This window comes from Schistocerca serialis, chromosome 6 (genome assembly GCF_023864345.2).
Source record: "Schistocerca serialis cubense isolate TAMUIC-IGC-003099 chromosome 6, iqSchSeri2.2, whole genome shotgun sequence".
In the NCBI taxonomy this organism is placed as follows: domain Eukaryota; kingdom Metazoa; phylum Arthropoda; class Insecta; order Orthoptera; family Acrididae; genus Schistocerca; species Schistocerca serialis.
In genome coordinates this window covers 218,003,444-218,026,270 of record NC_064643.1, presented here as the reverse complement: position 1 = coordinate 218,026,270, position 22,827 = coordinate 218,003,444, and the positions used below count along the sequence as shown (strand labels likewise).

Here is a 22,827-nt window from a genome sequence, read left to right as displayed (position 1 = left end):
TATTGTTGAAGGAGGACAGAAAAAAGAAAAGTAACTGAAGACAACACAACTGAGACAAATCTATTACTTTCATTTCATCCCTGATATTCCTTTAAGTGTTATCACTTAATGTTAACAGATATTGTCACATAGAATCTAGAGTCATACCAGTTAGGAGAGTAGCTTCACTATGTACCTGTTGCTGCCACATTAAATGTTGGAAAATACTATCACTGACAAAAAGAAGTTAAGTTCTTCAAAGTAACAGTCTAGGGTAGATGAATTTTCTTCACATCATACTATCCTCACATATATAAATTATTAGAGTTGGGTTTATTCTTGATGTCTAGAATGGATGTCATAATGCAATGGTTTCCCATCTTGTTATCAGGCCTGAAATTACATCTACTATGTGTTCTGCATCAAATGATTAGCAAGCACTGTAGAGGGTCACAGAAAATGCTGCATGCTTGCAAGAGACAAGAGACAACATTAATGTAGTTGGACTCATGAAAAATGGCGGTCGAGTTTAGGCTTGTTTGCACACTTATATCATGCATTCTCCAACAGCCAACGAGCATTCAGCAGTATGCATGTACTGTAACTGTTGCTTGGAACCAACATCAATGCAATTCCTATCCATGCCCAAACTGTACAGATTGCTATCATTCAGGAATTTGACTATTGTACTTCACACAACGCTGTCATTCAAGGCCTACACGTGATCAATTGAGTGAGCTGTACATCCTGATCAACTAAGTCTAATCACACCATTAAGTCTTACCATATTGAGTGTCAAAAGTATTGCAACCCTTTCACATCTGCACCTGCCTTTTTAGCAGAATTAAAGAACTTGAAAGCCCCCCCCCCTCCCCCCCTCCCCCCCTCTCTCTGTCATACAGGACCATTGGTTGGAGACTACTAGAAGCGAGGCTACAGAAATATTTTTCTATGGGCAGACTGATGTTAAGACAACAACATAGATGACCTGACAAAAAGTAGGTGATACTCCAAGGCTGTGTGCTTTGTTTCAGGGGGTTACACAGATGCCATCATCATACGCAGGACATGACTATCCATAAGAGAACAGTGACTGCATTTCCAAAGACAGGGAGTAGGTTCACGTGGTAAGCTATGACCTGACAATGACAGCAACACGCAAACAGATGCATCGAGCGATATGCAGTGACCACAAATGACACAACACATCCAACAAAACATCTATCAAACACAAAGAAAGAATAAGTTGATCAAAAACCATGAAATGCTGAAACAGAAGGAAAGATTCATAACATCCAGCAAAACTACTTCTGTGGTTATGGGATCCTAGAAGAGAATATGTACATTGAGAGACTGGGACAGTGAGATATTTCTCAAACCATACAGCATTTCACAACATCCAAAATGCACCTGAAAGGAAGCACAACATGCTTTCCTTCTAGCAAACATCAGACCAAACTATCTTAAAGGTTGAAAGTCTCCCCACTGATCCCTGCATACTGCTTGAACTAACAGGGAGAGTGTTCACAGAGACTGGAAGGGTACAACCTGGACCAAGTGTACAGAAAGCTTAAGAGGGCACATGGCCATGTAGTTTTTGACAATACCAGGATAAGTATGAAACCCTTTGTTTTCAACAAGCATCCATGAAGCTGTTCTAACTAAACACTGTGTGTTTATTTCCATGAAAGCGGATCTGGAAAAGGTCGTGAAGGAAGAGTGTGTGGATGAGATATGGTTGTAGGAGCCATTCACACAGAACGGACAGCTGTTTGGTATCACAATCAATGCAACAGTGAACACAGGGGGGGGGGGGGGGGGGCACCAATCCAAATGCTGTGATCATATTAGTCAACAGGCAGTGGACTGTAGTGAAGACATCACAACTATGCACTGACCACGTAAGAAAGTGCTTGTACGTTTCTTGTCACATGCGTGTGGCAATGTTTATGATTATGACATTATGTTCACAGTGTGTAGCCCCATTGTGTATCTCCCCTGATAACATGAGACCAATAGATTTTATATTCACTACTACAACGTTAGTATTTGATTTTACTTCTGCCCTGTTGCTAAAATGTATAGGGTTGGCTCTCCCATTTCCCTTTTAACTGTGTATCAGTTATTCGTGTCTATCTCGTCATTAATGTCACATCCCATGGATCTGTTCACAATGAGTGTCACACAGTTGAATATGTGTTGATAGATCTAGCGATGACTAACTTTTTATGTTGTGAGTGTTGTGCAGTTCTGTCTACCCATTCTCCATATGGACAGATCTTGTCAGAGAACTACACATAAACTGACAAAATTACACATTATTCTCTTTACACACTTCAACTGTAGAACGGATAGAACTGCACAACACCCACTTCATAAAAAGTTCATCATCACTAGGTATACCAATGCACATTCAACACTATGGCAGTCATCGTGAACACAGCCATAGGATGTGACATTAATGACAAGATACACACAAATAACTGATACATAGTTAAAAGGGAAAAGGGAGGGCCAACCCTACACATTTAGCAAGGGCATAAGCAAAATCAAACACTAACATTACAATAATGAATATAAAATCTATTGGTGTCATCTTATCATGGGAGGTACACAATGGGGCTACAAACAGCGAACATAATGTCGTAATCATTGCCACATGCACACGAGAAGAAAATGCAACAAGCACTTTTTATCTAGTAAAGCAGACTTGAAGGAATTACAGGACTTTGCAGCAACACACATCCTTTCACATATTGAAATCAGCATTGACTATAAGATAATTTTATTAATGGAGATCTTACAATAGCCACAAAACAATCCTAATAGTAAGAGATACGAGTAAAAGCGAAATAGTCTGTTTGAATGAACTTAGCAACCTCAAAAAGGATTCAAGACTTACATACAGATACTACCAGAGGACAGTAACTGCTAGAGAGGCACAAATATGATGAACAGTTTAGAGAGGTGAAGTGACAGTGCAAGGAACTGCTACTGCAGACAAAGAGTGACTATTGGGGCAAGTGTGTTCAAACACAATTGAGCGACAACTTATGGTGCGCATGTATGAACTGATGACTGGGAAGGTAATACAAAATTTGTGCTAGCCACACTTAGGTGAAATGATGGAGTCTTCACACAAGGATGGATAAGTACAGTGGAATTTTTGCTTTGAAAGTTACTTCACAACAACCACCACAACATTGACTGTAGTGCGACCACAGATGAGCCAATAATATTCCCCGGTAGTTCAATAACAAAACACTATTTCTAACTCAAAAAGTAATGAAAGTAATTTAAAATAAAATAGCCATAGTGATGCTGAGCCATATATTTCTGATGGACAAGCAATAGAAGATTCCAGTATAAGGTGCCACGGGATGCAGATACATATAATTCTGGTGGACACACACACAATCCAATCTTCCAGAATATGGAGCCACAAGAAAAGTAAAGTTACTAAGGTTACTAGTTTGTTCACTGTGATGAACAATGCTTGAATTAATCTAGTAGGACTTTTGTCTCTGAAGACAATTGCTTGACAGAAGCACAAAGTCAAAGTTCAACCAGCATGCACTGTCCCTGGAGCACAGTGTCCCTTGAAGCTGTCAGTAGTGACTGCCGATTGCTCGTTGTGGTACTACTGTGGACCCTCTGTGGTTGATGCTGCAGTTACAAATGCTGGATCAGTGGCTGGATGGCCACTTGTGTATAGGTTTGGCAGACTGATACTTGCTTGGCATGCTGCAGGTAAGTGATTGGGAGATTTAAAGTAAAACCACAAAAATAGCACCACCTGTGGTGACCCAACTGCCATGGTGGTGATGTGGGTGCCACTTGTTCCTATGGAGTATGCTGGAAGCTAACTTATAAAGAGACTAGCAAGTTTTGATCAACCACTGTGCTGGTATATAATATGTCCAATGTTGTAAGGCTGGCAGGGGCAACCCACTAGTTGCATCTGCAGTGCAGGATCTAGTACAGACCACCCATATCACACCAGTTTAGGAGTTCTAACACAGACAAAATACACACAGGAGACTGTCACCTGCTCCATCACATTGGAAGAGATGGCACTACCCATAGCAAAATTAAAAGATAAAGCAGCACCTGGCCCATATGGCATTCACTCTGAAACCCTTAAAACAGTAGCACCACAGATAACCAATTTTTAGCTGAGGTAATAAGTGACACCCTAAGACTGGTAAGAGTACTTGCAGCTTGGATGTTATCATAAAAAAATTAGAAGACAATGACCTGGCCAATCCAAGATCATATAGGCCAATTTGCCTGATCAAAGGTCCATGAGCAGCTTCTGTGTAACAGACAACAGGGCAACAGGTGGCCAATATGGGTTCTGTGAAAATAAGTCAATGCCCACAGCGTTCACAAGACTACAGGGACTGCAAGTACCAGTAACTCTTTACAACTGTCTACTAGACTATCATAGTAATAGAGTAGTTGAATGGCAGGTGGATCAAGAGAATTACAAATGGATGCCTACACACACACACACACACAATTGCAGCATACGCTGATGAACTATTACTCAATTCCTCTACTACTCACTGAGTTGTCACCACAACTCCTAAACTATTTTATTCTACCAGAACTTTCCATCATTATATTTATGTTGCCACATGACTCCCTTCTATCCTAAAATGTCATCTGTCCTTTATTACTGAATCATATTTCATATCTGCTTTTTCCCTCTCTTATTGTATGTCCACATATTTCCCTACATGTTCCTTCTCACCTTTGTTATGTATGCACTCTCATTACTAGACCTGGCTAGCACTGTCAAGTGGAACTCTTGGGGCACTCTGTAGCACTGCTTGCAACTGCTTTGACTGCAGCATATGCTATCCACCTATGCATCCGACTGCCATATCAGAGTTAAAAATTATCGAAGCAGCAAATTACTGCAGCTTACTTTTAAAATTGATCCATCCCTCCTCTATACATTACTCCATCATCATTTCACATCAGTCATTTATTTTGCAACACACAATAATTGCTTATATGCGAACGAATATCCCTACTTCACAGAATCGTCCAACGGCCCACAATACAATTTCCTCTGCCATTTTTATCTCACAAACCATTCAAATTGTCCTCGCTAGTTCCCTTTACAGCCATCTAATGCTTTGATTTGTCCATTTCCCATGTCTATTTCACATTTTTACTTAATTTCATTCGTTTTTCCTTCTCATCAAATACCACTCAGTTTTACACGCAATATTTTCAGAGAATTTGCCCATCACTCACTGACAACATTTACATTCTCCTCCTCCTCCCTAGCGACATCCCATCCCAAATGGGTCCTCGCTCAGTCTACCCGTATCAGTTCAGAAATGTATTCCTATATCTAGCCAAGACCCAGTCCCATATCCTGTTCTTTAAATTCTACCTAAATCATGGAATCCCACCTATTGGCTAACCACAAAAATTCCCCTATCTGGATGCCACCCCTCCTATGACAATGACATTCAAAATTTCAGATTCCACCAAACCCTAGTCCTAAGTAAGCTGAAACTAGAGAAAGAAATCTCCGTGGTACAGGCATTCTTGATCCACGTCTGCTCCCTCTGCAAGATATTGTTAATGTGCAAATCCCGTTTCCACTGTATCCCCCAAACCAAAACAACTGGAAGATCACCTCAAACGCCACCTCCATAGGTTACCGAATTTATTGACATCCTATTATCTACTCAGAGCACCACTGCCCATCATCAACAGCTATCCCATCCCCAGTGAACTCCATCTTCAGCCCTTCAAAGCACCCAGAACATGCTGACCTCCATCTACCCCATCTCCCAGAACTCTTTCCCAATATTCCACAAAACATACAACCTAAACAAACCCCAAAACTCTTGTCAACCATTTCACCGAAGACCACAATCTTACAGAAGTTTCAGCCTTATCTAAGGCCCACACCTACATTCACTCAAGTTTGACTTATAAAAGACCTGCTTTTGATACCTACAGTGGAGACACTTTTTTGCTACTAATCCTCCCTGCACACCCACCTTACAAATGCTTCCCAAAATTCATAAACCCACCAATCCTGGACACCCCAATGTAGGTGGATGCTAGACTCCAATCACAAATACATCCACCTATGTAGATCATGATCTCCAACTGTCTGTAGCCTAGACTCCCATATCAAATATACAAATACTTCCTTTACCATCTCTCAACCACCTGCAACCCTACTCAACACTATCGACAGTACATCACTATACACCAACATCCCTCTTGCCCATAGCCTTGTCGCTGTTGAACGCTACTCCTCACAACATCCGTCTGACTCTGAACCTACCACCTCATTCCTTATACACATAACTAACAACATCCTCACACAGAACTACTACTCCTTCGAGGGGAAGATATATACACAAATCCACAGCATGGCAATGGACACCCATACAGCACCTTCCTATGCCAACCTGCGTATGTATCATCTAGAGTAAACCTTTTGAGCTTTCCAAAACACCATAGCTGTTGTCCGTTTCAGGTTCACTGATGATATTTTTATGTTCTGGACCCACAGTCAAGACATCTTATCCTCATTCCTTCACAGCTATAGCACCTTCCACCCATTTGCTTCACCTGAGCCCTCTCAGCCCAACATGCCACCTTCCTGGATGTTGAACTCAATCTTTCCGGTGGCTCAGTTCATACCCCTATCCATATTAAGCCCACTAATCATCAACTGCATTTTGATAGCTGCCACCCCTTCCACACCAAAAAATCACTTCCACATAGTCTGGCTACCAACAGACAGTGAATCTCTAGAGACAAGACTTCCCTTGCCCAGTGTATTGAAGGTCTCATTAATGCCTTTTCAGACAGGTACAATCTTCCAAGCCTAGTCTACAGACAGATTTCCTAATACACATCCTCACACAGCCCTACTTTAACCACCAATCCCTAAATCCAGCTGTAAAGCAGGAACTACTACTCATCATGCCACATCATCCTACACTGAAAAAAACTGAACTATATCCTTTTCTAGAGCTCTATCATAATTTCTAGAAATGAGGATCATACTAATCACAATCCTTTCCACCCCATCTAAACTGGTATTACTCTGCCTATCCAACATATGCAATATCTTGGTCCATCCCTATCACACACCTAATATCAGTCCCTTGCCATATGGGTCATATCTCTGAGGAAGATCCGGCTGTTAAACTGTTCAATACAGCCATCCAACCCATCCTACTCTAGTCTTATTATGTTCCATAAGAGGGAGGGCCACTTGTGAAACTAGTCATGTCACACAGCAGCTGTACTGCAATTTCTGTGTAGCATTTTATGTGGGCATGACCACCAAACAGCTGTCAACCTGGATGAATGACCACTGCCATACAGTGGCCACAAACAAAACTGATCACCTGGAGGCAGGACACACTACTGAACATGACTTACTTGATTTCAATAGTTGCTTCACAACCCGTGCCATCTGGGCCTTCCCCCAAATACTAGCTTCTCTGAACAACATAGATGACAGTTGTCCTTGCAATAACAGCCTTTGTTCATATCATCCTCCTGGACTCCATCTCTAGTATCTCTCCACCCCACACCCACTTTCATCCTGCTGCAGGATCCTAGCTTCACTAATCTTACATCCACACCCTATTCCCTGCAGTGTCCCCTTCTTCTGTTCAGATGCCCCCCCCCCCCCCATAAACCACTCCTCTAGGCCATACTTACGTCATTGCCATCATGCACTGCTTAAACTCACTGGTGACAGTGCCCATGTTTCATTCCTATCCTGTGCACCTGCTACCTCTTTCTCCCAGACAACAAAGCTGCCATGCACCCTTCCCCAATCCCCTCTCCCACTCCCTGTCTCCTTTCTCTCTTCACTCACTCCACATGGCACAGTCACCCATATGAGGCAAGATGCAGAGTTGCACCCTGACACAGTATATTCAGGCTGTAGCCATACAGAGGGGTGTGTGTGTGTGTGTGTGTGTGTGTGTGTGTGTGTGTGTGTGTGTAAGGGGGGGGGGGAGGCACATGTTTGCTCCAATGTAATAAATGATTTGTCTGAAAATTTGTAAAGATTTGTTGTGTTTATGTGCCTGTCAATGGCCAATGCCTCAATTATTTCGTGAATGTTAGCTTTACTCTTAAATTATTTACATTCTAGCATAATGTTTCATTACCATATCTGCAGAATATAGTTTTTTTAGTGTTTAATGGAGGGGTGAAGGCACCTCAAAACCTTTTTGCAGTGTATGGGTTGTGTGTCAACAGTGAAATTGAGTCAGAAAATGGTTTTATGGATCTCTTTGACATGAATGACTCTCTACATTCAGGAAGAACTATGGACTTTGATGAAGAGCATTTAAATCATTTATTCCATGATAATCCATGTCAGTGTAAAAATAATAGGCAATGTGATGAGCTGCTACCATGTACCTAAATATCAGAGAATGGCCATATCTCTGTTTTTGCTTGAACATTGCCTGTTGGCTCATTCAGCATTCCTATCCAATATTGTTACTGGTGCCATGATATGGTGCCTTTATGCAACTCTGAAGCAAAAGAGTTTGAGTTCATGGAAGATAATGTTATGCATCTAGTGGAACAAAGAGGAGTACGAGTAGTATGAACTGGTTTGCAAGAGTAAGTCCATCACAGATAGCACTTTTTGCCAGTAACTGAGATGCATTTTTGTTACAATCTAAGAAAAGCACCGAGATGACTGCATCAAGAGCTGCTATTGCAGGATAGAGCCTGCTGATACAATAATAGCAGTAATCCAAAAGCTTAGTTGGGACGTTACCATCACAACACTTATTATTTTGATTTTATTTACACCCACCACAATCAGTTAGCCAGTGGCCAGCTCTGCTCATTGACGGAAAACTCTCAAACAGAAAGTGTTCTACATGAGACAAGGCAACCGAAAGTGCTTTTCAGGAATGATTTTGCTATTACTGGCCAGTAAGAGAGTAAAATGAATTAACTTTAGACTTCCAATAGATAGAAACCTTTAACATACAGACAAAAAATGATTGAAAAACCAAAACAAAGTAAAAAAGGGAAGGAGTGAGCTCTTAATCTGGACTTGTGTTCACACTAGATGACAAGCAAATATGTCACCAGAAAAGTAACTTCCACAACATACAGTGTAGTTTGTTCTGAGGGGCAACCAAGTTTATGACCATCTTCAGTTAATAACTGATTTAGTTTGTGACTTGGCCGGCTGGTGGCAATATTTTATGTCAAGACTGACCAAATTTTAAGAAGAAAATTTGATTCAGATATGAGGCATCTTCATTAAAGTAATTCATAATTACTGACTCTAAAGGATTATACCCACAGCTTTGTCATTTAATTATTGTTGGACAGTTCAAGAGTTTGATTTGCAAGCAGAATAAAATTGCCGCTGATGCCATTTCAGACTGGTTTCTAGTGTCTAGGAGTATTTTCATGTTGATGCTAAAGATGGGGCATTATTTAGTAACAGTTCAGCATGAAAGACAATGACTGTATGTGACTGTCTCCAGGAAACTAAACTATGCAGGAATACAAGATTTCTGTGAAAACTGATAGACTAACTTTAAATAGGATTTTATCCATATTTTTGAAGTTTGTATTGCTGATTCCAATAAGCTACAGAAAAATCAAATTAATTATTAGCATGAGTAATCTATTGAAAAAGACCTTCTGACATCTTTTGTGGACCGTTCGAATGCTGTTATTTCTCCTACTGTTCGGTTCTAGGTTCTCCCAACAGACTGAGCTGAAATAAAAAATAAACAAATAAATAAATAAAAAGAATTAGTGTCTTTCCACCATACAGTTTTGATTTCTTCCTTGTGTAATTTTGCTAATGACTTATGGTATGGTTTGCTGGAGATGATCACCTCTGTATGGTGGTAATAGTCACTGATTCAGTCACTTAAGTGGCTATCTTCAAAATCAGCAGTTTCAAATATTCACTGGCACTCCTCATTGACAGCGCATTAGCTCTGCCAACCCGGGGAATCCTGGCTGGGTACAAATAGTTGCTGGTGGATATGAATAGACACACTGAGTCACCTGCCAGAATGCTAATTGGGTGCTGGTGTGGGAGCAACGCCAGCTGTCGAAGTGAAAAACATTTGATCCAGAATTGATGCCAAAATACATCTGCACTTCAGTTCCCTTACATAATATACAATAAATAAAAATGATATGTACTGTAGTGGTTCATATATTATTAATTCAAGAACAAAATTTCTCCATCAACTCAATCTTGCAAATAATGTTGCGTTAAATTCATAATTAAAACAGTATGCACTACATCGTTTCCACTAGAATTAGAAGAGGAGTGGAAAAGAAATAAGTGGTGGGACTGGGGGGCAGGTGTTAAGTAGAGCACATTTACAGGGTCGACAATTTTTTTTTTTTACATCTTCATGCTGAAATAACATTCTTAGCTCCTTGGATTCCATAGAAAAACGACAGGAGGAGATTGTAAACATTGTTTCATATATTTCGCTTACTTAGTCTTTAGACCACAGCCTTTGTAATATATTGCAGATTTCTAGTCCTGGCATTAAGGAAAAGGACATTCCTCCAAATGTTAAGCAGTAAATTTGAAATAAAATGGTTTTTGAATTAACTTATTTCATCATAGCACGTAAAACAATAATTAAGTAAAAGGGTAAGGTACATAAAGTTCTGTATTCTGGTCCTAAACAGGCAAGTCAGGCCCCACTAACCATAGTGTCTTCCTTTGCCAATGGCATCACTGGATATGGTGTCAAGGGTATGTTGTCAGGACACTGCTCTCCCAGTCATTGTCATGTTTCTTGAGTTTGTCACCCCAACTAATCGGTCATGTAGCTCTCCAAATAGCCTCATGAGGCTGAAAGCTCACTGTGCCAGTCCTCCCATCAAGGAAAAATCTCTGACAATACTGGGAATCGAACCAGGTCCTTCAGATGGCAGTCAGCCATGCTGACCTCTCAGTTAAGGGGGCACATAATAGTTACATACAGGGCAATGGAAAAACAACAATGAAAGAGACAGAAAACATCTTAAATGTGTTCCACAAAAAGCACTTTAAACAAGCATCCTATAAGAACCTCTATGTGTTCAAAGTAAGCACTACGCTGATAAAACTGAAATGTTTTCTGCACTACATACTTTACTAGTAAGTGAATGAAAGATAAGTACTTACCAGAACATATCCATCTTTTGAACAAGTTGCAAACAAAGACCCATCATGAGAGAAGCTTACGTGAAGAACTTGATTTGAATGTTCTGTCAGAACTTCTGTCTGAATTAAAGGTGTATGATATGCAAGACGTTTGTACTCCGACAACCATGATGATTTTCCTGTTTAATGTAAGATTGGTATAATTAAAACATCTCAATAGCATATTACTTTTTCTCTGTGTGTGTGTGTGTGTGTGTGTGTGTGTGTGTGTGTGTGTAATCAAGGTGATTCACAACCTGTTTTTCAGTTATCTCCATTAAATGTCAGTAACAATGATTTCACAATTTCTTTTTTATTATTTTAATTTTGTTGCCAGAAGCCCTCCCTCTCTCAATGAGTACATTATTGTACAGTAGTACTGCCAACAGGCATTTTTAAAGGAAAAACTTACATCTGGCTTTTGGTACTAAGATTCTTTCCTGGGAGGAAAACTGATATGTTCAATAAGGTTGTAAAGGAGAGGTAGCTTGCTCACAGACCATACTGAGTGGAACCTACTTGTAAGGATGATGGGAGACAGAGACAAAGAGGAAGGCCTCAGTTCTCTCATGTGTTCGACATGATCATTTGTGTAAAATCAACTCACAGTTCTGAGTCCAAATATTTTGATAAATTATAGAAGTGTCTAATAAGGCACTATTTTACTTTATTTTTGTACATATGATAATTTCAAATTTTCTACTTGATATCTGTCTACTAGCAACCTGTTACAGATTTGTGCATCACAATATACAACTACTCTGAACCTAATACTGTGACAGACAAAAATTATTTTATTTTTAGTAATGTGGTTGTGGAGTAAATGTACTGGCGTGTAGGTATTGGGATTGGTAGGTCCCTGAACAGCCTTCTGCAAGATGTTTAATTATTAGTCACATGCTTCTGTAGACTAAATAGTTCTTTTGGTTTTTCCTCCATTACAACAGAAATAATGACTTAGTACAGCATGGAGTGAAAGTATGCAACGTATATTAGCAATCCCACCTGCAATTCAACAAAATGAGGGATTTCTATTCACAAAGCAAGAAGAACAGATAATTTGTGTTAATTTATTCATGTGCTAGTGTAAATTCAGTTTAGAAGCTTCACACATGGATTTTCATCTAACGTGTGTCTATTGATCTAATTCTAGTTCCTGTAGTCATATGAGTCTTTAAGATTATGTGTTAAGAAAGTTTCCCGCAAAGCAGCTCACAGTAAGTCATTAATGTAATTCAAGAACAGGAGCAGACAAGTTACTGAACCTTTTGAGGTGCTGTATTTAATGTTTCTCAACTGAAAATGAAGTTTTAATTATACAGTAGCTTTCCTTTTTTGAGCCACAGTTTTTTATTGTTAAGATGTGAGGCAACTCACACAGGAAGAATGCCTTTAAGGTCATAAGACTGCTTCCTTAGTACAATTTGATAACCACAATATCCAAGGCATTGGCAAAAATCACAGAAAATGCAAAACGGTTACTTTTTATTGTTTATCTGTTGTTGAATTGAATATTTGAGATCATATATTGCTTTCTGAGTAAAGAAGCCTTTACAAAAGCTTTTAAAAGAAGACAGGAAGGCATGCGATACTTTGTTACACACCAATTTCTCAAAATAATTTTACAATATGGATGAGGGAAATGAGTCTATAATTATGGGTCACTCGCTTACCTCCATTTAACAAAAGGAAGAGGATTATTGGTTCACAGTTACATGTCAGTTCCTTATCTGCACTTTTGTATACGGGTAGATCAAAAACTAATAACTCCTGTGTCACAAAAAATTAATAATGAACATAATATAACAGCACAATTAGTGCAGATCATAGTCTGATTTGTTATGTACACAACATTACCATTCAACATAATCACCAAGCATTGGTACACATTTCAGCCATCGCTGAGTCCAAGCATTGAAATCTGTATGGAAATATTTAGGGTATGAGGCAGGATTTTAAAGCTGTTTTAACCTCATACAAGTCATTGAATCTGTAGCTACGTAGGTTGTCTTTCGTATGTCCAAACAAAAATAAGTCAAACAGGGCCAAATCAGGGCTGTAGGATGCATGAGGCAGCACTGACCAGCCCATTTTTTCCAATCACTTGCATTGCGAAAAATGACATAGGTGGGTATGCATTATTGCCTCCTTAAGTTTTCTAAGTGTGGTTATGTTTGTTTTGTTGTTGTTTGTGATCTCTGATGCATCTGTGTCATTGCATTACTTCATCAGGAAGTCCTTGAATGATGCCTGTGACAGATGTTGTGGCCAGGTGTTGCACAGTTTATCTGCAATATCCACTTCTCTGTTTCCAAACTTCTTTGCACATTGATGATCTCTATTACAACATCCCTAAACACTTTTTCCTTGTAAGTGATTGAAACAGCGTTAAAATCAGTGGTCACGAATCAAAACTCTGAATTTTTTCAAATTGGTTTTGATGCCTGGATTCAATGACAGCCTAACTGTGTAAAAATGCATGATGACTATGTTAAATCGCGCTGTTGCACAGGGGACAGTTCAGGCTATGATCTGTATAATTCTTCTGGTATAAGTTGAATATTAAATTTTTTATGACACAGACGGCATTACTTTTAGATCCAACTTCATATATCACTATTACTGTGCATGTTTCAGTTTTTCAGGAACTACAATCTTTACTCATCAACTCGTTACAAAGGCAACTCGATGGTGGCACTACCAAGTCAGCACTGGAGTTTAGTACTTTGACTGAGATACCTTCATAGCCAGAAGAGTTAGTACTATTTAGCCATCTAATGGTATTTGTGATCTTTCCAACCTGTGACTTGGCAAAGCTGTCTGATGGTGGACCAAGAACTTATTTACAAAAAGATGGTATTACACCACCTCAGTAGCATTTAGAGGCAACTCAAACACTACCATGATGTCCTAAGGTGAAGAAGTCACTGTCCTTCCATGGTTAAGTTAGTTACCAGGTACATTTTAATTCTCAGATAGCTTCATTGATGTACATCTTACATGAACTAAAGGGTTAGACAGAAATGTGCGAAGTATACATTCTTACTTTCCAGTCATCACACTTTCTAAAAGGTCACATCTGCATTCAAATCAGCATCTGCATCTATATCTACATCTACATGGTTACTTTGCAATTCACACTTAAGTGCCTGGCAGAGGGTTCACTGAACCATTTTCATACTACTTCTCTACCATTCTACTCTCGAATGGGGTGTGGGAAAATGGAACACCTAAATCTTTCCATTCAAGCTCCGATTTCTCTTATTTTATTATGGTTTCAGTGACTGCTAACCCAACTCGCTTATCATATCAGTGACACACACACCCCTATTGGGCTATAATATGAAACGAGCTTCCCTTCTTTGCACTTTTTCGATGTCCTCCATCAATCCCACCCGGTAAGGATCTCGTACCATGCAGCAAAATTCCAGCAAAGGATGGACACGTGTAATGTAGGCTGTCTATTAAGTGGGTTTGTCGCATCTACTAAGTATTCTGCCAACAAAGTGCAGTCTTTGTTTCGCCTTCCCCACAATATTATCTATGTGGTCTTTCCAATTTAAGTTGCTCATAATTGTAATTACTGTCTAGATAATTATGTACCAGCATGGGAGGTACTGCGAGGGCAGCTGACACATTACATGATGACACAGAGGATGTCAATTAAACAGTGGTGAAGATGGATCAGAGCACCTGACAGTATAAAATATATAAGAATCTTACATACTTCTGTGGATAGATCACTCTCAGCCTCATGCTAAAGTGAAACACAGGGGCTTTACTATCGAATTGCATACGTCAATATCATTAAGTTCAGCATTTCATAAAATTATGAGTTAATGACTGATGTAATTTTTACTGATACAGCCAATTTGTTCAACCTGCATCTCATAAGAGGATGATGTTCAGCCTGGTTGTTGCTGTTAGCTTGAAAATTTTTTCTTATTCACGTTGCTTTCTACATGAATGCATGTTGCAGCATGATGATTGCTGCTGGTAACGATTGATGCAGCCATGTAGCAGTGCTGAAGGAATAACTAGTCAGTTCTTTATACACCACAGTTTTACTGAATAACAACAGAGGAGACATTGAGACTCAGACAGGCATAGAGAAAAGAAGGCTATACATTTTAGCTTTCAACACACACACACACACACACACACACACACACACACACACACACACACACACAAATACTTTCACAAAAGCACAACTCTCTTACACATGACCACTGTCACTGGACACTTGTTAATATTGTTGTTATTCCATCCTGGACATTCCATTGTTTGACAGTTTACTATATCACATTCCCTACCACATTCATTATCTACTATAGATTTAGTTTTTTATTCATCATCTCCAATTAAATCATTTTAGGCTAAGGTATTGCAGCCAGTATCAACTGCTGTATGACACAGACTTTACTTTTCAGCGTTACACATCTTGTTTGTGCTACAAAGTGAACTTTTGTTTTGTTTCATTTACTTACAAGACTTTATAAGCAAACAGGTGATTTTTAATTATATTTATCCAGTTTGTAGTAAAAAGTTGTTACTGCAGTAATGACTAATTTTTATGTAGAGGCTACAATTAAACACTTGGGAGGCTTCGTCAAAGTGCCTTCATCCCTCACAAAAATGCGTCATGGCGTATGCTCATGCCATCTGTTATTACACCAATTTAACATTTTTAAATTTATCCCCTTTACTCAACATCACTGAGACTTTCCTCTTGGAATTTGTGATGTCCTCATGTATCGAGAAAGGTTACTTGTAAGTTTTGTTTATGTTTCTGTGTTGGTGTACGTTGGCACAAGCACACCATGTGGCACAGAGGTTATGAGAGTATCGATAGAGGCTAATGACATGACTTGCTGGAAACATGCCACCAATGCCCTCTAAGCTGCCAGTATTTAGGATCACTGCCGCAGACCGGAGGGCCGGTTTAGCCAGTTAGTTCAAGCCTGTTAGTTTCAGTCTGTACACTGTGGAGTTCCAGCATGTCACCGAGACAGAGCCGCAAACTTGCCTCTAGCACAGAGACAGGCAGCACATAGCAACCTTATAGTGAATGTACTGGACTTCTACTTCAACAGCATTGAGGCTACGTAGACTACACAGAAGAGAGCTTGTATCACAGCACATGGAAACTTAAGTTAAGTAGCCCTTTCTTTATTAATAAAGAACCCAGTTATTAATTGTGTACTGTTTGTGTAATAGAACAATGATACCAGTCACCAACCAACACCCTCTCCATGGTTCAGCTCTACAGAGACAAGATGACATAAAAGTGGCTACAGAGAATACAACAGTTTCCCTGTTTCCCTTTTCCCAATGAGTAAATATTAGTTGGTCACAAAACAAGATATAATATACTCTGCACGGTGTAACCTTTTTTTCTAATTCAGCAAGGTGGCTATTGTGTATAAACTAATCATAAGTCAACTCCTTGTGTGCCATGCATCCCATGCCATTTGTTATGGCAGATTGTAACAACTGGTTCGTCAACATCATGACTGGGATGGTTTTACTGAATAACAACAGAGGAGACATTGAGACACAGACAGGCATAGAGAAAAGAAGGCTATATATTTTAGCTTTCAACACACACACACACACACACACACACACACACACACACACACACAAATACTTTCACAAAAGCACAACTCTCTTACACATGACCACTGTCACTGGACACTCATGCCCAGGATCACAATTTTCTTATTTGGAATCCTAACAGACTCCTGATCTTTCAGAATCTCATAACTATAGTCTTGTCACCGTGCACTGAATGCCAGAATTATAACCAAATCGTGCCCTCCTCCACCCAACCTTTAATTACAAGCAAAATAGTCAGAATGAAATATTACACACTTCTGTTTTACATAAAGGCTCTCAAAGTATCAGTAGTAGAGAGATGTTCTCTGCTCCAAATTTCATTTTTGAAGGAAAAAAACATGTCCCAAAAAGCATAGTTGCAGCAGCAACAACAGAAACATCATGAAAACACACAATAACAGTCATCACATAGCAGATATCACCTTTGAACAGCATCCTGAACTAGTAACAGTGAAACAAATTGATCCAAAGAAGAACAAGACAAGATTTACATGTACCAAAATAATTCAAAATAAAATTTTTGATTGTTTAGTAAAATTGGTCAATAGTGTCAAAAAATCAAAGTGGGATGTGGAAAGAACACATTTTAAATTACAATTAATACACAGTTTAAAGAACAGTGAAAAAGTGATTTAAATAGAATACCAATATCCACAGTTGATAATTGGTATTTATTGCCGCATTTTAAAATAGGAGCTGCCAGTCATCACCAACATAATGGAAAGAAATTGTGACTTAAACTGTTACTATTTGTTATCATATAAAGTAAAAATCACTGAAGTTCCAATATGTTGCCAAAGTTTCTTAACAAATTATTTAGATATGGGAATAGGTGTAAGTCAGAAGCCACCACATCTGGTGAATACAATGGATGTTTCAACAGTTTGTAACTCAAATCCCTCAGATTTCTAATGTTCAAAACAGCTTTGTAAGAATGTGCATTCAACACAGGCCTTCTTCATACAGTTTTGCAACTGGTTGACCAAGAAGACTTTTGTAGTTTTTGGCAGTTTTTCCCATTTCATGACAATCATAAAAAGATTTTCAAAAGAAAAGAATTCATTTTGCATCCATATAAATAACTGGTCATAGCTTTCCCAGTTGATGAGATTATGTTTGTCTTTTTTGTGATGGCCATTAGTTGACACACACTTCTTTGGTTGCTGTTTCATTTCTGGTAAGAATGGTGAACTCATGTCTCACCCACAACAAAAAATACATACACAAAATGAGTTAAAATTCTTTTTAACCTCTACAAAGAGAAACAAATCTAAATGGTTATTTATTGTTAACTATTGTTAGCCTTTGGATGTACTGGTACATATTACTAGAACTACTCGACTGAAAACTAAACAATGGCACATTTTATAAAATAAGACAAAATCAACCAGGGACACAATCAGAAAACTATATTGCTCGAACAGTCCATGGGTGTACTGCCGGGCCACAGTGTGCAACCGGCACAATATTTCAGTGATCAGACATGTCGCAATCATCAGGTGCATGGCATCGGCATCTGTGGTGGCGTCGGTGTAATTGCCTCATCCGCCCTGGTCGCCTGTTGGTTTTCTTTGCTGAGCGTCTTTTTAATTAGACTCAATGCTGGTTCCCATGCCTTGTTAAGGTTATAGCCACAATCTCGGTTGATAAATCCATCCCTGGTACGAATTTTGATAGCCTCTCTAACGATGCTGTCCCAGTATTTATATGTCTGTGCCAAGACCCTGGTATGTTGGTAGTCCATTTCATGATTTTCGGACAAACAGTGCTCTGCGACCGCCAAAATGATCTTCGAGGGTGCACACTATCTGTCCAATAAAAGTCTTCCCACACTGATACGGAATCTGGTACATGCCGGCCTTCCGCAAACTGAGATCATCTTTGACACTTCCAAATAATGCTTGTGTTTTATTGGGTGGGCGAAAGACAGTTCCCACTTGGTGTTTCCTCAATATTCGTCCTATTTTCCCAATAGTGCGCCAGTATACGGTATATAGGCAACGGCTATCTTTTCCTCCACGACTTCTTCTGTCTCCAAACGCTGTACTGTAGAGGTGGGGCGGAGAGTGCGTCTGATCTGCCATTCCGAGTACCCGTTTTTCTGGAATACAATTTTGATGTGTTCCAGCTCATGAGGCAGACTCTTTGCATCAGAGTGTTTTTAGCACCCCATTCCTCTGCAAAGGATGGTAGCAGCTATCTGCAAGCAAATACAGGTCGGTGAGCATTTTCTTCCTGTACACCCCATGGACTAGGGTGCCATCCACTCTTCTTTTGACCATGATGTCCAGGAATGGTAATCTTCCTTTTGCTTCAGTCTCCATAGTGAATTTGATGTTTGGACATATGGAGTTCAGGTGTGTAAGGAAGTCTACGAGCTTGTCCCTTCCATGATCACAAATGTGTCATCCACATAATGTAGAAAATAAGTAGGTTTCCATTTGGATGACGCCAAAGCTTCCTCCTCAAAGTACTCCATGTATAAATTAGCGACCGCAGGCGAGAGTTGCTCCCCATTGCGACTCCTCCTGTTTGTTCATAGTATTCTCCATCAAAGAGAAAATATGTGGATGTCAAAACATGCCTGACAAGGTCGGTCATCTTCTCATCAAATTTCTATGCAATAAGTTCAACTGACTCTTGAAGAGGCACCCTGGTGAATAATGAAATAACATGAAAACTCACCAGGATATCCGAGTCTTTCAGCTTGAAGATGTCGAGACATTTCATGAAATCCACAGAATTACAAACATGATGAGGGCATTTATCCACATAAAGGCTTAGTAACTCTGCCAGGTGTTCGGCCAGCAAACATGTAGGTGCCCTAATATGCTGACAATTGGGCGTAATGGCACCCCTTCTTTGTGGACTTCAGGGAGTCCATAAAGTCATGGATGTACAATTCCTTGAGGAGTCAATTTTTTGGTGACACCGTCTGGTATATCCTCATTCTTGAAAAGAGCCCTAGTCTTGTTCTCCACCTTCTTTGTGGCATCAGCATTGATCTTCCTGTAAGATTCGTCATTCAGCAGGCTCTTCATCTTCTCAATGTGGTGCTTATGGGAAAGAACAACCATAGCATTGCCTTAGTCAGCCAGTAAGACAACAATCTCAGGGCTCTGTCTCAGGTCTCGAATAGCTGCTCTCTCCCTGCTGGTAATATTCAGCTCGATTGGTTTAGTTCTTGTCAGAGCGCAGCAGGTTTCCCGGCATACTTCTTCAGCTGCTTCAGGTGGTAGTTGCGTAGCAACCAGTTCAACTGCACTGACAACGCCCACTACAGAAGTGAACCTAGGTGTGGGGGCAAAATTAAATCCCTTCTCCAGAACAGAAACTGCATTCCCAGTCAGCTCAATGTCGGTGAGATTGATGACCATCTTCTATGGGGCCTCCAGCGATGGTTTGTCAGAAAGACGAGAGAATTTAGATATCTGACATCCTGAGGCCTTCTTATGTGTAGAATCTGTGGTCACCCAGGAAACACCATCAATCCAGCCCCAGGTTCCAGAATTAAAATGATTGGATAGTTGTAGATGTAGTTTAAGTAGTTCTTGGGAGTTGCACTCAAGGCAGCAGCTGGTAAAGTGCACCCTCTCACGAACCAAGACAAGGCTAGCATGCTTCTTAATTCTCTTAGCTGCTGCAGAACCTTAGCAAAGTTTGGTACTACCTGATCAGCATGACATCTCTTCAGAAAAGCAAGAGCACTCAGCAAACGGCTCCTTCGGTGATGCAACTTGTCGAATTTCTTCATGCTGCAATACATCTCCTCTCCGTAGAGGTATATGATGTGATTCTTTAGTTTCTCCCTGCGTATTTCTTGCTTGAACAGTCCACGGGTGTAACGCCGGTCCATAGTGTTCAACAGGAACAATATTTCAGCAATCAGACAAGTTGGCACTGTCAGGCGCGCTAACGAACTGAGCTCCTGAGGGCGGGCGGCCGAGTAGAAACTGTCTTTTGTCCACCCAATAAAACACAAGCATTATTTGGAAGTGTCAAAGATGATCTCGGTTTGAGGAAGGCTGGCATATACCAGATTCCTTATCAGTGTGGGAAGACTTATATTGGACAGATAGTGCGCACCATCGAAGATCGTTGCCGAGAATATCAGAGGCATACTCAACTTAGGTACCCCAACAAGTTGGCGGTCACAGAGCACTGTTTGTCCAAAAATCATGAAATGGACTACCAACATATTAGGGTCTTGGCACAGACATATAAATACTGGGACAGTGTCGGTAGAGAGGCTACCGAAATTCGTACCAGGGATGGACTCATCAACCGAGATTGCAGCTATAACCTCAGCAAGGCATGGGAACCAGCACTGAGTCTAATTAAAAAGTCGCTTGGCAAAGAAAACCAACAGGCGACCAGGGCGGACGAGGCACTTACACCGACACCACCACAGACGCCGATGCCAGCGTCTCAGCGACCACTGATGGGCGGCCACGGGCGCAGACTGGGGAGAGAACGCCTCACAGGGGGAGGGGATTTAAGATGGCCACCCGCCCTCAGGAGCTCAGTTCGTCAGCACACCTGACGATTGCGACATGTCTGATCACCTAAATATTGTGCCCGCTGGACACTATGGACCAGCAGTACACCTGTGGACAGTTCGAGCAAGGAATACACCGGGAGAAACTGAAGAATCAAAAATATAAGTTTACCAAGAAGTTTATACAGTTAACTGGAGCCCTATACCTGAAAAGCCATACAAAGCAAACATTTATTGCAGAGTTTCACATGTCAATGAAATGAAAATAAATGCATCAATGAGCACTATGCACTATCATATCCCATGAAGAAATTAATAGAACAAATAAATTTCTAGTACAAACAACATATACTAAAGGCCAAATGCCACATCATCAAACTTATATCACACTCAGAACTGATAAAAAACATGGCAGAGGTGAGTGGTGGGAATATATGGAAGAGAGATGTGTTGTACCCCACCATTATTCTTATATGAAGCATCTCTTCCCTCTTTCCTAAACAACAGTTCCATCATTTAAAAGACTGTGTGACTAAATGATAATTATTGTGAAGACGGATTGATTTACATTTTTGTTTTGCTACTTTTCAATAATATGTCAAAGGTAGGTACTCAAGCTGGTGAATAATCTGTTTCTTTCAAAAACCACCACCAAGGATAAACCCAACCCACCAAGAGGCACACTGAGAGCTAAGGACCATCAGGTACCTAGCAATGCATCAGCAAGAAGTTGCTGGCCACAACACAAAACAACACCTCAATCCAAAAATGAGTGACTCTAGGGGGCAGCACTTCTCTTCCTGAGAGCGACTATTTAAGCCAATCCAGTAACCACACCAACAGTGACCACAGCAAACAGCTCCCTTCGGTTGAGAACCAGCCAAGTCATGCGTCAACAGCTTACATTCCATCACTTGAGCTCTTGTAGGTGTGCCATCGGAGAATGCTGCATCATGCCATGAGGTTAGGTTTCATAACAGGCAAACAATTCTCTGAGTACTAGATTTTCCCATTTTAGTTCCAGCTCCCAGGAGTTAGTTTCTAGTTAGACCTATTGTAATCAGTTTTTTGCAAGCTCATAAGGAAACTGTTTGTAACATCTACCAGGGCTTTCCTCAATTAGTACCCAAAGGTAAGATTTTTCACAGAGCACCCACAACATGCCACATGCCTTCACAACCTGTGGGATTATGTGAAGGTTTGAGAATTAACACCAATATTTGCAAATATTTTGATGAACTGTCTGCTACCATCTTCCTCTGTTCATGAACTGGTCACCTCAGGATCCAGTGCTAATCCATTACTGTCTATTTGCAATCTCAGCTTTGGAGTCAGCCAGAGATATGGTAATTGATGGAGAAGACAGTTCCTACAACTGTATAAATAACTAACGTACCCACAGTTTTCAGTACTGTATTGTAGAAACTGTAGAAAACCTAAATACAAATGGCAAGTTCAAACACTAATTCCATTATGAATCAGTCCATATGCTACAGCATAACACAATCCAATCAAATAAGTA

The 22,827-nt window shown here is 40.1% G+C and overlaps 2 protein-coding genes across 3 annotated transcripts in view; one reads left to right on the top strand and one right to left on the bottom strand.

The window, feature by feature from the left end:
- Positions 1–22,827, top strand: part of LOC126483742 (pre-mRNA-splicing factor syf1 homolog) — a 553,324-nt gene that overhangs the window by 287,065 nt on the left and 243,432 nt on the right. The gene's annotated exons all lie outside the window — the stretch shown is intronic.
- Positions 1–22,827, bottom strand: part of LOC126483743 (F-box/WD repeat-containing protein 5) — an 80,453-nt gene that overhangs the window by 32,795 nt on the left and 24,831 nt on the right. For both annotated transcript variants that reach the window (XM_050106883.1, XM_050106882.1), the window contains exon 3: positions 11,168–11,325. In XM_050106883.1, the coding sequence (XP_049962840.1) occupies positions 11,168–11,325 (158 nt within the window). The remainder of the gene's footprint in view (positions 1–11,167; positions 11,326–22,827) is intronic.